General features: G+C 42.0%; 1 protein-coding gene across 1 annotated transcript in view; it reads left to right on the top strand.

Annotated features, from left to right (window-relative positions):
* The window catches only part of MEP1A (meprin A subunit alpha), a 36,397-nt gene that overhangs the window by 12,556 nt on the left and 7,511 nt on the right, over window positions 1-16,330 (top strand). Inside the window, exons 6-10 of the mRNA XM_040473700.1 lie at window positions 3,100-3,217; window positions 7,607-7,782; window positions 12,089-12,310; window positions 13,080-13,229; window positions 16,010-16,225. Coding sequence (XP_040329634.1) covers window positions 3,100-3,217; window positions 7,607-7,782; window positions 12,089-12,310; window positions 13,080-13,229; window positions 16,010-16,225 — 882 coding nt within the window. The remainder of the gene's footprint in view (window positions 1-3,099; window positions 3,218-7,606; window positions 7,783-12,088; window positions 12,311-13,079; window positions 13,230-16,009; window positions 16,226-16,330) is intronic.

A 16,330-nucleotide genomic window follows, 5' to 3' on the forward strand; every position in this document is an offset into this window, starting at 1 on the left:
CCTGGCTGAAGTCGGACGCTTAACCGACTGCGCCACCCAGGCGCCCCTATTTGTAGTTCTTTTTAATGTAAGATGTACAGAGAGTAAAATGCATGAGTCTTAACTGAACAGTTCAGTGGGTTTTATATATTACACTTCTACAATGTAAACATATTCATACAACTCCTATTAAGAGCACTTTTATCGGGTGCCTAGGTGGCTCAGTGGGTTAAGCCTCCGACTGTTAGCTTTGGCTCAGGTCATGACCTCCTGGTTCATAGGATTGAACCCTGTGTCAGGCCCTGCACTGGCAGCATGAAGTCTACTTGGGATTCTCTCTGTCCCTCTCTCTCTGCTCCTCCCTCCCTCTCTTTCTCTTTCTCTCTCTCAAAACAAATAAATAAACTTAAAAAAAAAAAGAGCATTTTTATTATCCCAGAAGGTTCTCTCATGCTATTTATAGTTCTTCTCACCCTTCCAGAAACAACTCCTTTTTTGTTGTTGTTGTTTTTGCCTGTTCTAGAATTTCATAGGAATGGAATCATATTTTATGGGGTTTTTTTTTGATTACCGAGTAAAATGTCTTTGAGATTCACCAATGTTGTTGTGTTTATCAATAGTTTGTTCCTTTTTATTACTGAGTGGCATTCCATTGCGTGAATACAGTATATCACAGCTTATTTAACCAATCTCCTGTTTATAGACAACGGGCATTGATTCTATGTTTGAGATATGATGACTAAAGCTACTCTGAACATTCTTGTACATGCCTGTTTGGAATATATGCGTTCATATTCATGTCTCTGGTGTAAGTATCAAAAGTGAGGGATGCCTGGGTGACTCAGTCGGTTAAGCATCCGACTTGGCCCAGGTCACGATCTCATGGTTTGTGGGTTCAAGCCCTGCGATGCGCTCTGTGCTGAGACCTCGGAGCCTGGAGCCTGCTTTGGATTCTGTGTCCCCCTCTCTCTCTGTCCCTCCCTGCTCGCACTCTGTCTCTCTCTCAAAACTAAATAAACCTTAAAAAAATTTTTTTTAAGTGAAATTGTTGGGTTATAATACAGACATAGGTTTAGTGTTGGATCTCTTTCAAAGTGCTCGTACCTTTTTACAAACTTCTACAAATGAGGAATGAAAGTTCATTTACACCACTTTCCAACATTCGTTGCTGTTATTTTTTTAAATTTTAGCCATACTGGTGGACATGTAGTGGTATGTAATTGTGGTTTTAGTTTACTTATTGCCATTTTACGTTCTTTTTTATTTACTTATTGTTCATTTGTATGTCTTCCTTTGTAAAATACCTGTTTAAATAGTTTGCCCATTTAAAAGATTAGTTATTTGTCTTTCTTCTTTGAGTTGTAGGAGTGTTTTACATATTCTGGATGCAAGTCTTTTGTCAGATGTGTATTTTGCAAACATTTTGTCCCAGTTTGTGACAACTTTCGTGGCAACTAAGCTGTCTTGAGTACAAATACTCATATTACAGATGTCACAGAGGATAGGTAAAACTTCATGAAAATCTGTCATGTTGTCGTTGTTACCTGTGTTGCTTCCACAAGTAATTTACTGATTATTCCATTGATTATTTATTTAATGACCTTGATCTAATCTTACGACATCTGAACTGCGAATCTCTAATTTGGTAGTTTATTAAATGACATAGGGTCAGGAAACCATAAAGTAAGTACAGAGTAAACTGCCAAGAACTATAAACTCTTTGAGAGAATGCACAAAAGCAAATGTACAATAAATATAATGTAACTTGATATAACATAGCTTAATTTTTAACTTAGAGCCCTACCTTCAATGAGTTGATGGGAGAAAAAAGGACACACACTAAGTAAAACATAATCTCTGTTGCTCCAGAGTATCTTTCCTCCCCACCCCATGCTTATCTTTTGCAATGTCAGCATGTGTGCTTGTTAGGGGACAGGAAAGACATTTGATCTTTGGTCATTGGTCCTAACCTACAGTTTACCAGTAAGCATCTATTGTGCTGACCTCTTCAGGTCCATTAAGCTTCTGCTGCTTTGGTTCCAAGTTTGGGTCATAGAAATCTTTTCCAGGGCACCTGCGTGGCTCAGTTGGTTAAACGTCCGACTTCGGCTCAGGTCATGATCCCGCGGTTCGAGTCCGGCATCAGGCTCTGTGCTGACAGCTTGGAGCCTGGAACCTGCTTCGGATCCTGTGTCTCCCTCTCTCTCTTCTCCTCCCCCACTTGCACTCTGTCTTTCTCTCTCTCTCTCTCTCTCCCAAAAATAAATATTAAAATTTTTTTTCTTAAAAAAAAGAAAAAAGGAAATCTTTCCCAAGGCTGTTTCCAGCGCTGTTTAGTCTTGTCATCTCTCCAGAAGCCTTGCCGGGAAGCAAGGTAAAATACCAGATGCGCTTCTCATGCTCTTAGAGCCCATAAACTTCTCAAAACTCTGCTGTCTTCCTCCAGCAAGAAGGTTATCTTTTTAGACTGCAGTGAGCACCATTCTCACTGCTTCTCTACAAGGTACTTTATTCACACAGAAGACAAATGGCTTGCAGTCTTCTGCTCTGCAGCGGGACTTTCCTGAGGCAATTGTACTCAGGATCTCTGCTTGAATGGGGAAACGGGAAGGGAGGAAATGAGGAAGTCCGTTTATAATTTTGTTCAGCTACACATAGGAGTGTATTCTTATTTTGTAGTTATATTTACATTATATATTTAAAGTGTGCACTTAATGTTTTTAAAACAATTTTTTTAATGTTTATTTATTTTTGAGACAGAGAGACAGAGTGCAAGTGGGGGAGGGTCAGAGAGGGAGACATAGAATCCTTAGCAGGCTCTAGGCTCTGAGCTATCAGCACAGAGCTGGATGCGGGGCTCGAACCCACAAACCGCGAAACCATGACCTGAGCTGAAGTTGGATGCTTAACTGACTGGGCCACCCATGTGCCCCAACACTTAATGTTTATATACAGGACTAGTTTTATACTTGTAGTTGCCAAAGAATCTACTAACTACCGAAAAATATACCCATAAACCTCTGTGGATTTCCTGTGGTGGCAAGATTTTCTCTGAACCATGTTATATATATTATCTAAGGTTTAAGTAACGCTCATTGATACTTTTACTGATTTCTGCAGGGCTGAACGCCAAAGGAGCCATTCTTTACGCCTTTGAAATGTTCCGCCTCAGGTCCTGTGTGGATTTCAAGCCCTATGAAGGAGAGAGCTCATACATCATATTTCAGAAGTTTTCTGGGTAAGTATGAAATTTTACAAAGTGTGAAGCGACACATGTCTTTCAAAAGAAGAAACCGGAAAGAAACGGAGAGCGGAATCAAGTCTTGCTCTGTGAATTTTGAAACTATCGTATTTTTAATGTTCTAGATGAAGAACGAGTCGTTTGGCTATGTCTGGGCAACAGGGAGATTTATCTCAATTCTTTTCCTGGGTTTAGGTCATGTTTTAACTTGCGGAGTGTTTTTTTTTTTTTTAGGTCAGGTGTATTAAAGTATAAATTACACTCTTTTTATGGTACTGTTTAAAATTTTTTTTTTAACGTTTATTTATTTTTGATACAGGGAGAGACAGAGCATGAACGGGGGAGGGTCAGAGAGAGAGGGAGACACAGAATCTGAAACAGGCTCCAGGCTCTGAGCAGTCAGCACAGAGCCCGACGCGGGGCTCGAACTCACAGACCGTGAGATCATGACCTGAGCCGAAGTCGGACGCTTAACCGACCAAGCCACCCAGGTGCCCCTTTATGGTACTGTTTTAAATTATAGTACTCTATTGGGTGGAACTATACATAGAAAAGTTCTATGTACAGTTTTTACTTTGTATTTCTCCTAGGAAATAAATGATATATCAAGAAAGAAGCTCTTCTTTCCCAGTGGTATTTATGTCAACCAACCTGGGCTAGATGCAGTGGGGAAGCCAAGCTGTCATCTGCTGTGACGGCCCCTCTGTGTCTTTCAGCACACATCTCCTCATGCTGCAGTTCCCCAAACTGCCTCTAGGTGTTGCCTGGATTTGGTTGTCTCCTTCTGATGGTGGTTTTGTTAATCATGGATGGATAGGAGATGGGGAAGGAAGTTAGCATATGATTTAGCCTCTCAAGAAAAAAAAAATATGCAAAAAAATAGCAGTGAAAAAAGTAAAAGTTGTGGCGACCACTTAGACACAAGTTCCTTACTTACCGGAGTGCTTTTTTCCTTAGCTCGGACTTTTATTAAAACTGCAATTTATGCACACCTACTCTGGGCCGGGAAGTGTGTTAGTCTCTAGACACAAAGAAGCATGCCGCAGGGTCTTAGATCCCACAAGGTTTACAGCTGGCAGCTGGGGGTGGTGGAGAAAATTATATATGCTAAGGGGAGTGCCGTGGGCCATAAGAGGGAAGAAGCAGGAACTCTCACTTAGCATGTAGTGAAGCATCAGGGAAAGCCACACTGCTTGTTAAATGAAGACGGGAGAAGGACATAGAGGCAGAAGAGAGGGAGGTACAAAATGGGGGATGGGAAGAGCGGGAGAGAAGTGGGGGGGGGAAGAAAGAAGAGGAAGAGGAAGAGAAGAGAGACAAGAAACAAGCAAACATAAACACGAATGTGTCTTACTCAGAGAACTCATGTAAGGGGCATGTAAGGGGCAGTGAGATGAGCCGTGGAGCCAGGCGATAAAACGGAAGCCTGGTAATAGACAAAGCACGCGTGCAGGAGTGCCCTCTTGTGTGCGTGATTCATTATATGTTCAGTTTTCCATTTTGGAAAGATTACTCTAGCAACCGTGGATAAAGAATCGAAGTAGGGGCAAGACTGGTGGCGGGAGACCAATGAAAGAATGTGCCAGTCGTCCAGGACAGAAATGAAATGGACGCACACTAAAGAAGAGGCAGTTGGAATAGAAGAAAGGGGATGAATTTCAAAACAATGAAAACAGGGGGACTTCTCGAAAGCTGGCGGCTAGTTGATGGGAAGGGTTAAGAAGAACGAGGAATCTAAGATTTTTGATTCAGTGACTGCTGGGTGGTTACTTCATTCACTGAGCTTGGGAATATTTCCAGAAGAACCGCTTTCAGGGTAAGAGACTGAATGTGTTCCTGGACAAGCTCTGAGGTTCTTGTGGGTCATGTAAGTGGAGATAACCAACAGTGTTCCCACAGTTCCTCTTTTTGTGAAGGAAAAACATGTGAAGTACACCTCAGACCTCGCCAAGAACACGGATTTTAGAGTTTCTCTGCTTTTGACATGTTCATTTTGTCCCTTGGCGACCTTTGCACTTCAAGAAAGTATGGAAGCCGGGGTGCTGGGTGGCTCAGTTGGTTAAGTATCTGACTTCGGCTCAGGTCATGATCTCATGGGTTCGTGAGGTTGGGCTCTTGTGCTGACAGCTCAAAGCCTGGAGCCTGCTTCAGATTCTGTGTCTCCCTCTCTCTCTGTCCCTCCCCCACTCACACTCTGTCTCTTTCTTTCTCTCAAAAATAAATAAACATTAAAAAAAATTTTTTTTTAAGTACCAAAACCTTTAATTATTTATTGAAGGTTTCAGGGAAAAAAGTTCATTTTCTTAACACTTTTATTTCCATTTGTAGCTACCACGGTTTCTCTTTTTTTTTTTTTTTTTTCTCTTAAAAATAAAATGAAGCTTATACAATCACTTTCCAAAAGTTCTCTTTCCCCTAGTAAAATTCTCTGGACTTCTTCTCAGTTTGTAACTCAATCCCCAAGTACTTGATGAAGGGGAAGGTCAGTTTTAAGGGATGTTCTTTCTTGTGGAATCTGAGTCTGGGAGATTCTTACTGCCTGTGGCTTAAGTTAGGGGAACGGAAAAAGGAGGAAGAATGGTGAAAAAACTGGACCAAAGGGCCCAAAAACCTTCAAGGCCCTGGTCCCCTGAAGGGGGTGGGGGAGTTAACTGGGCTCTTTCTAGAAAGACAAGGTAAAAGAGTCAGACAGGCAGAGTTGTGGCATTCTTGCAACTTACACATTACTGTTGGGAGAGGGATGTTTAAAAACAAGATAAATAAGTACTTCCTGTAGATTGTGGGTATTTTGCAGAGTCAACTCTAGTTTGGAATAAAATGCCACCGTCAGAGATGCAAAATGATCATGGTGATGCTCGCATAACTCAATACATTTACAAAAGAGCATTGATTGTATTCTTAAAATTGGTGAATTTCATGGTATGTAAATTATACCTTAAAAAGTTGTTGGAAGATAATTAAGATCTATCTTTGAGTAGAAACCAAAGTCATTAGCATTTGAAGGTACATGATGTTAGCAATCTTGGTGACAACAATGGTGGGTAAGACAATGTGATTGTCATCAAAGAACTTGTAATCCATTGGTCACACTTAAAAGTTGGGCGGGGCACCTGGGTGGCTCAGTTGGTTGGACTTCAGACTTCAGCTCAGCTCTTGATCTCACAGGTTCGTGAGTTCAAGCCCCCATGTAGGGCTCTGCGCTGACAGCTCAGAGCCTGGAGCCTGCTTCAGATTCTGTGGTTTCCTCTCTCTGCCCCTCCCCTGCTCACACTGTCTCTCTCTCTCAGAAATGGATGAACATTAAGAAAAAATTTAAAGTATGAGCAGATCTCTTACTCTGTTGAGCACTGGTTAGAGTATAGATCCTGTTCCACAACTTAAAGCAGAGGAGACAATTCGTGGAAAGGTTCAGATTTGCTACTAGAGGCGGAAAGTTGGATTTATGAGAAAAGACAAAAAATAATTGGGAAAAAAAGGGGCAAGAGACTGCACCGTGATGAATTTAGAGAATCGGCCAGCAGTTGCTGAGTCTATCGCTTTCTGTGAGAAGTTATGGGTCCTTCTTGCCCCGAGTCTGTAGAACTGGAAGGCAGCCAGCCCTGCGCTTTCGTAGTGCTGCAGGTTGGCCGACAGCCAAAGAAGTAGACTCGTCTCTTTAATGAGGTTCTTTTTCACGACTGTAAAATTGATACCTGCTCATTATAGGAAATTTGGAAATTCATTAAAGTACAAAGGAGAAAAATTTAAATCAACCACAGCCACTACCCAGAGACAACTTAATACTGTGGTACAAAGGCAATAGTGTTATACTGTGGAATGTCCTCTGAGTTTGTGGAGGTGAGAAAGAATGCCAACTTTTACTTTTTTCTACCTGGTGCATTATTAGGGTTGATTTGCCTCTGAGTAGGTATCACACTGATCATCGACCATCACTTTTATTTTTTTTTAATTTTATTTATTTATTTTGAGAGAGAGAGAGAGAGAGAGAGAGAACAAGCATGGACCATTGGGGGAGGGTTGGGGGGGGAAGCAGAGAGAGAACCACAAGCGGGCTCTGCATTGTCAACATGGAGCCCAATGCAGGGCTCGAACTCAGAAACCATGAGATCATGACCTGAGCTGAAATCAGGAGTTGGAAGCTTAACTGACGGAGCCACCCGGGGGCCACTGGACCACCACTTTCAACGACGGTATGTTATTCCCTGCAGGGAATGTCGCTCAGTTCACTAGTCCCCTATTTTGAACTGTCAGCTTATGAGAATGCCGGTGACAGTTCCTTTTTTAAAATCAAACCTAACCGCCTTCAAATTTGTGTTCTGGAACCCCACGGATTACAGCCACTTGAGCGTTCTTTAGGGGAAAATCTCCCTCCCCTCTTCTTTGAAGGTGCTGGTCTGAGGTTGGCGATCAACACACGGGACAGAACATTTCCATTGGCCAAGGGTGTGACTATAAGGCCATCATTGAACATGAGATTCTCCACGCTTTGGGCTTTTACCATGAGCAGTCAAGAACTGACCGGGATGACTATGTGAACGTCTGGTGGGATGAAATTCTTCCAGGTGTGTACAGACCCAAGGGAGCTGGGTGGGATTTACCTTTATTGCTTGTTGGGACCAACCCTGGGACGTCTAAGCCACACCGGTGTGCAGACAGAAACTTCAGCTAGAGCACAGCGGAGGAAAAGTGTATTATTTGTCGGCCTGTTCTGTGGGTGTTGCTCATCTGATCCTAACTGACCCCAGGGAAGGGCCTCAGGGAGTGACGTGTGTTGGCCAACTCAATGCCAACTGAAAGTTCATCGGAAGCTTTTGCTTTGTTTTGGTGTTTTTGTTGAAAAATCCATCTAGAATGCTGTCGTCCTGTCATTGTAAATTGAATTAGGCTTCCGAGGATGTCATGGCCATTTTTCTGGGTGTGAAATCTCATGTAGGTCTAGGAGTCTGCATGAAGTTTAGCTGAACAAAAGACGACTCTAATATATACTCAAGAACTTTGCTGGTGCGTTACCAAATCAATGATAGGTGTTTGAATACAGACCAAAACAGGGGCGCCTGGGTGGCTCAGTCGGTTAAGCGGCCGACTTTGGCGCAGGTCATGATCTCGCTGTCCGTGAGTTCGAGCCCCGCGTCGGGCTCTGTGCTGACAGCTCGGACCCTGGAGCCTGTTTCAGATTCTGTGTCTCCCTCTCTCTGACCCTCCCCTGTTCATGCTCTGTCTCTCCCTGTCTCAAAAATAAGTAAAACATTAAAAAAAAATTAAAAAACAAACCAAAACAACAACAAAAATGAATTCTTTCATCTGAAATTGTCTCCCCAATTGTGTTAACTCTGGCTGATGATCTGAATTCTAGTTAGTAAAAATTTACTGGCCTTTCTTCCTCCTGTACCCCTCCTCCCCTTCCTTCTCCTCCTTCTTTCTTCCTAAATACCTCTCTCCTCCTGCCCCCAGCCACATTGTGCAAGGGATAATACAGTCTTATTTCACTTATTGTTATGCAGGTATGTTATTCTAACAATTTCTGTTCTGTTCTGTAGTTTCTTTAGACTTCCTTGGCATTACCTTTCCTAGTTGTTTGAGACAACTAAATGGTGCTCTTAGGTATATGAAAAACACTCTTTTATCGAACAGCTTCCCAACGTGCTGGGAAGAAAGCCAATACTGTGTTTCTGAAAACATCTAGTTTTTAATTAGGACTTAGTTCAGGAAGTGGGAAAACATCTTTTTTTGGCAGCAATAGATTAATAAAACTCTCATGTATTAAAATGCCTTTACCATTACCAATCGTGGTTTTCACAAAGCAAGTAATTGTCTTAGAATTATCTGTTTTATTTAGATACCAGTTTCACGTATGGGTTCATATACGGCAGTGCGTCTATAATGATTCGACTTTGAGGGACTTGTCAGAACCACGATTAACCCCCCCCCCCCCCACACACACACACTTCCACCGATCCTACCACCCAACCACTGAGCTAAAGTAATATTTTTCTTCTCCCTTCAGTCCAATCTGGAGATATATTAGCAAGTATTCACCCGGACATGAAATAACAGATCAAATTTAATGCATTTGTCTCCTAGATGTAAGTGTGTTAGAACTGGGTCTGTGTAGGAGGGAAAGGTGAGTGGGGGTCATTGGTCCAGGGCACTGGTAGACTGCCTGTTTTTGCCTCTAGGCTTGACTTTCTTACCTCCCTGTACATATACTTGGTTCTGCTGAACATTCATTAAGGATGCAGAGAACGTTCACATTTTTCAGTCTTGGAGAACACAACGGTTAGTGTTTTAATACCATTTTAGGCCAAATGATTTCTCTTTCTCAGAGGGAGCCAACGCATTTGACAGGGTAATTTTCAGACTGGCTCGGCTCTTGGCCGAACATGAATTACTCAACACATGTTGTTTATCTCCTCCCTATATTTTCATATTCCATATATCTAAATTGCTCACTATCTCTGGAGAACTGTTCTCAAATGAGACTTCGAATTAATAAGACAGTAAGGGAGGGCACTATTATTGCTCAGGGTAATTTATAACTTTCATTGCGTCTCATCTTTCGTAGATGACAATCTAATTGTTCAACCTAAGAAGATAGTATACTGGCAATGTAGTTCTCTCCCCAAATCTGTCTCCGTCTCTGCCTCTTAAGCCAGAAGTGTGTTTTCTGGATCATTTCTCTCCCACCAAGGAAAGACCTCAATTTCTGAGGTCAAGCAGGATTCCGCAAACTACAGCTTGTGGGTCATATCCACTTTCTTTTGTAAATAAAGTTGTATGGCAACACAGCCATGCCCGTTTATTCACCTATTTCCTATGGCTGCTTTTGTGCTACAATGACAGAGTTGAGTAGCTGTGACAGAGACCACATGGCTCCCAAAGTCAAAAACATTTTCCGCCCGACCCTTTACACAAGAGATTTGCTGACTGGCCTCTCTGGGGTACAAGATGGCTCCCTCTTTGAGACTCTCAGCTGCGAGTTCCCTGAAGGCAGGACCTGGCCCATCCTACTCACTGCCAGGGGCCACCACCACTTAGCATAGCTCCTCAGATATAGATAGTAGGCACAGCAAAAATGTGTTGAATAAAATTTTAAAAATTACTCAAAACATTTATGTCGTGAAGCATTGTGAAAAGAATCCTTGAGTAGTAAAGAATAAAATGATCTATTCTAACCCGGTGATTTTAGTTAAAGTTAAGGAAAACCTGTCCGGTGAATTTGAGAGTGCTTTTCTTAAGGTTTCATCACAAGTCACCAGGAGATCCCAGACCAAGCCTCAGTCCTCACACTGGCTGGATGTTCTTTCTAGTTCTATCCCTTAGGGTAGGACAACCTAGGGCCAAGTGCTCTGGAAGGAGTTACTTTCTCCTTCTGTTTGGCTCATTTGTTTCTTACAGTCTTGTGCCACCTTCGAAAATGCTTTGATCCCTTTCAGGTTAAGTCTCCATGAAATCCCATGAATTGGGAGGATGAAGTGTTGGTATTCTCATTTACAGTTAAAATCAAGTTTTGATCAGCAGGGTTCATGGCTTTTCCAAAAGCATTTAGAGACTCCCTCCAGCACTCGCTAGACCACTTCACGTTGTGCCACTCTTCTTCAATCCTAAATGCACCCACGTTGATGTCTTCGTAAGGTAGTTAAAAACAACTGGATGGGAAACTAGAAAAGGAGAAATACATGAAGACGGGAAGTCACGATTGGGGGAGTTATGAGCCTTCTCATACAGTTTTCCTGCCACTCCCTAAGAAGGAAATTAAAAATCTGTGAACTTCTCATGATTGCTGCTGGAACAGTAAATTCCTGATGGCTAGTGGATTAAAGGAACATCTGATTGGTTTTCTGATTCCAGCATTTCACTCTGCAATATATATTATCTTACTTGTGTTAATCTCATAAAAATATTTTCCTTTTCTATTTTGGATGGAAAGTCAATTTTGCGCTTCCTATTTTATTTTTCTGTCCATGAGGCCATTTCTGGAAAAGGATGTGAGCCTTGATTGACAGGATGCCCCTTCCTTGGCAGTACTGACCTTTCCTTCTGCCCCTTGAATTGACTTTCTAACCTACGGAATTGGTACAGCTTTTGGTGGATGAGGTACTTGCTTATTAGCAAGATGTATCAATCCTGAATATTTTTCTGAATTCACAAATTTCCTTTTCCTGCTTTTTGGAACACCTGCCTCTACTTTAATGTTTTATCTTCTCTTTCTTAAAAGCTTATACGTATACACACACACACACACACACACACACACACACATTTATTTATTCATTTATTTGTGAAATGAATCTTTGATATAAATGTATACAAATATTTAATAAATTGTATGCAACTTTATAAATTAATTATAACATGTGTTTTTATATTTATTTTTAAATATACTTTTAATTTTTATAAGTGGACATACTATTATATAATAAATTGATGTAATTAAAATATGATTTGTTAGGGGCACCTGGGTGGCTCAGTCAGTTAAGTGTCTGACTTTTTTTTTTTTTTCACATTTATTTATTTTTGAGAGACAGAGTGAGACAGACCACGGGTGGGGGGCGGGGGCAGAGAAAGAAGAAGAGAGAATCCTAAGCAAGATCTCAACTCAGGTCTTGATCTTAGGGTCGTGATATTCAGGCCTGTGTTGGGCTCCACTCTGGGCATGAAGCCTACTTAAAAAAATTATTTGTTGCTATTAATTAATAATATGTATTGATATTATGTACATTATTCTAGTATAAAATATGTTAAGTATATGTATATTTAAATCAAATGTTCATTTTTTCTTTGTGGTCTCTGCTTAAGTATCTAGTCAAAGGGGGCACGACAGGGGAAACAATATAACTAAAAAGGACCCGTCGATGCTCTCTCTGATAGGTTTTGAGCACAACTTTAACACCTACGATGACAGCTTCATCACAGACCTCAACACGCCCTATGACTACGAGTCTTTGATGCACTACGAGCCTTTCTCATTTAACAAGAATGAAAGCGCTCCTACCATCACGGCCAAGATCCCTGAGTTTAACACCATCATCGGGCAGCGCCTGGACTTCAGTGCCACTGATTTGGAGAGGCTGAACCGAATGTATAATTGCAGTGAGTACTGCTGGGTCTGAGAAGTAGGTAATCGAACCTCAACAGAGCTTCCTCTGCTCCCCCAGTTTCCCCTATATTTCCTTTCACTATTCTTTCCTGTTCTAGTGAAGGACAGTGGACAAGCCACATAACTTTAACTTATCGCGAGATTAGAAAAAATAGTAACACCTGCCTCACAAGATGGTTATGAAAATCAGTTACGTGGTTGTGTTTTGCAAAGTAAAAGTATTGGACCAATGATGTAAGAAGCTGTAATTGTCCAGCTTCTTTAGCATCCTTTTGAATGGTGCATCATTCTGTAAATCTCAAGATAGGGGACAAGCTTGGAAGTACTTTTTATCCTGCAAAATTCTTTACCCAGAGTAGTTGTTCTAGAGCAATCTACTGCTCAGAGATGGGATGTTTTCTAAAATGACTCTACTAGTCTTGAGAGACACATTCTTTAATTCTGTTCAATATGTATGTACAGAAGACTTACTACATACAAAGATCTACTAGGTACCTCCTTCTTGATCTAAAGGAGTTCTTGATTGGCATTTATAGCAAAGCATGATGACAGGTCTTTTTATCATTTGACTCTGTGAGGTGGGTAGGGCTGCATCTATGTTGGATGTCCTAAGATGTAATAGAGGACAGCAGAATTTGCATTTGAGAAAAGTCAAGAAAGTGTGCTGTATCTGAACAATGAGGTCTTTTTAGCACAAGACATCAGGTATTTGAAATAAGAGGACTTAAACTTTAAACCAGGTGACAAAAATATCATTTGCAGCCACAACTCACACCCTTTTGGACCACTGTGCTTTTGAGAAGGCAAACATCTGTGGGATGATTCAGGGGACCAGAGATGATGCTGACTGGGTCCATGAGGACAGTTCGCAGCCTGGACAAGTGGACCACACCTTGGTGGGACAATGCACCGGTGAGTGAAGGCAGAAAGTAGGAACTCTGCAGTGGTTCACCAGGTTCAGTCAGGGAATGGCAGCTTACATGTTTTGTCTCAATTGCAATGTTAGCTATCCAACATGGAAATCTGAACAAGCACAAAGAACATTTCTCGTATCTTAATTATTGGCTCAACAAAAAGCATGCAGGTTCTGGGCGTGCAACAGAAAGATGCGCTTAGGTCATGACAAAACTAATACAGACATGTGGTTGCTAATACATGATTTTGTAAATAAAGGTCATGTCTCTAGAACAGTGCCCTCCAATTGAAGTATAATACAAGTCACATACATAATGTGAAATTTTCTAGTAGCTACATAAAAAAGAAACAAGAGAAATTGTCTCTAGCTACACATTTTATTGAACCCGATATATTCAAAATATTGGCATTTTGACATACTATCAATATTGAAGTTATTAATAAGCTACTCCACACTTTTGTACTAGGTATTTGAAATCTGGTGTGTATTTTACCCTTGTAGCACATCTCAGTCCGGATTGGTCACAATTCAAGTGCTCAATTACCACGTTTGGTAGCCGCCATATTGGATGGCACAGCTTCAGATCGTTCCTAGGTGTGTTTTGTACAGTGAAAAATTCATAAAGTCAGATGGACCCAGACAGGAAATCTGGCCCCACCACTTGCTAATTGTAACCACAGAAAGTTGTTTTTGTTGGTGCCTTTTTTTTTTTTTTTTAAGTCTTCGCTTTTGTCAGACTCTCTGAGCATTCCAGGATTTTGACACTTAAACATGAAGATGGAAGGAAATAATGCATACAAATCCTCCGGCTGCAGACCAGCAGCTGCCCTCTCTACTTTTTTTCCTATCTTCCCTTTCTGTCCAGAGGTTCCATTCATTTTTTTATTTCTACTTTAGCAGCCTTTTATTTAGTGCCTGTCTTAGAAAAAAATCTCAACCCTATAGATTATAGTCAGTTTCTAAAGACTAGACTGTTACTGCCTGTGGGAGTTGGTTATATTTCCTTCACAGAAGGGACCCGACTTGTCACCCAGTTGCCAGGCCACTGGGCTCAGAGGTTGTAAACAATTGCCACTCTCCCTCCAGCCTCGGCAAAGGGTGAAAGTCTCTGTCACACATCATATTACTAAACCCATAATCTCAAGTGTCCAAAGGGTGATCTAAGTCTGAAGTTCCCTCTAAATTCCCAGCAGAGCTTCCCACCCACTCTCTCCCGTGGGCTGGCTGACAGGCCAATGTACAGTTTCAGGCTAAACAGAAGGGTGACCTTCATGTGAGAGGTCCCAGTACCCTAACAGGAACAATGTCCCAGCACCTTAATAGGAAAGGAAAGAAGCAATATCTAAAAAGTTTTATCAGGTTAGCTTGACAAGCCATTATGCATCTTCCACGGGGGACATTTAATGGGAGTGTATTCCCTCTGCTGGAGGGCGCCGGTGGTGGTAAGGTAGATGTATAGACTTAAAGAGCACAAAGGATCCCTTGGGATAGAAGCCACCTCCCATCTGAAACCAGGAGAGATGAATGGGCACCTTCTAGTTAGTGGCAGAGCATGGGCAAGAATTCAGGTGCCCCGATTCCCAAGTCTGAGTTATTGGACTTTCATTTCCTACCCCTCAGTGCACCTGGGTGAAATTCCTCAGCAAGGACCAACTGGAGACCCTCTTAGCCATGTGACCTCTTGTATTTGACCCAAGCACTCAGTAATTCACAACGCAGACAATTCAGGCTAGTAAGTTCAAGTACTCAGAAGAACATGCAAGAAAATATCATGTTTCCCGATATAACATTAAAGCCATTATGATATTGTTAAGCTTTGTTGAAAGCTTATTTAACCACTGACGCTTGCAGCCATTGGGGAAGGTACAGTGCCCCATGTATGACGCTGGATGAAGCGGAGAGTCATATTGCCAAAGTACCTAGAACTGTACTAGAAGCTCACTTCATTTGTACTTTGTGAGATATTTTGAGTGGGCTGTTTGGTAAGAAGTTGAACGCTGTGGTACAGCTTGAAGGACTTCTTTATATGCAAGAATTGTTCTTTGTGGTTGACTTTGATGTGCTGATTTTCCATATGACATATTCCTTGAGCTGCCTGCTTCTTTTGGGGGAGAGAGTTCTGAGGTTTAGGAGCTGGACAAACCCCAGCCTGGTTACAAATACAGACATTTTGCACCCTCCTTTTCAGTGTTCTTTCAAAGCTTTCCTTACAGGCAGGAGAAATCTTCAACTAGTCCCCTTAATATGCCTCGAATGCCCCTTCTTAAAGCACAGTAAGTGTGATTCTTTACCATCAATAATACATCCAATTGCAGGCTAGAAACAGGTGAGACTGAATCTTTATTATCATAAATATTTAAATTCCAGTTTCCAAATATGGGGAGCGCACAGTTTGTTATACAACCAGGAAGTCAGCTCTTTTCCTTGGAATGAATCTCTAATTCAAACAAGAAAGCCAATGAGGAAGATAGAATTCATCTCAGAGATGAATTTGCTTGAAGCCCATGTCTCCTTAAGTCAGAAGTAGACATTTCACAAGCTTGGGGACAAAGGCATCAGAAGAGGCACTGGGGCGCTGGGGCTTTAGCTGGGGAGTCAGTTCATGGAGACACAAAGGAGACTTACTGACAAGCCATCTTTGTTCATTTTCCCCAGTAGAGTTCTAGCTTGTGTTGCCTGGATAATGGCCGTTGTTCACTATTTCACTTGGCTGGCATCCAGGGCCCCCTGGGGTGTGGGCAGCTGGAGATGGGTCACTGGGGTGCTCTCGCCACAGGTGCCGGCTACTTCATGCACTTCAGCACCAGATTGGGGGTGGCGGAAGAGGCAGCCCTGCTGGAGTCACGGATTCTTTACCCAAAGAGGAAGCAGCAGTGCCTGCAATTTTTCTATAAAATGACAGGAAGCCCTTCAGATCGACTCGTCATCTGGGTCAAGAGGGATGACAGCACGGGCAACGTTCGCAAGCTGGTCAAGGTGCAGACCTTCCAAGGTACCTAGAGACATTCATGCAGGGGCTGATTTGGCTTAAATCTGGGATCCTGCTCCTTCTTCCCCTTTCCCTTTCCCTTCTGTTGCTCCCTTCCCCCCCCCCCCC

This window comes from Herpailurus yagouaroundi, unplaced genomic scaffold, assembly GCF_014898765.1.
Source record: "Herpailurus yagouaroundi ecotype Mexico unplaced genomic scaffold, PumYag 139, whole genome shotgun sequence".
Lineage (NCBI taxonomy): Eukaryota > Metazoa > Chordata > Mammalia > Carnivora > Felidae > Herpailurus > Herpailurus yagouaroundi.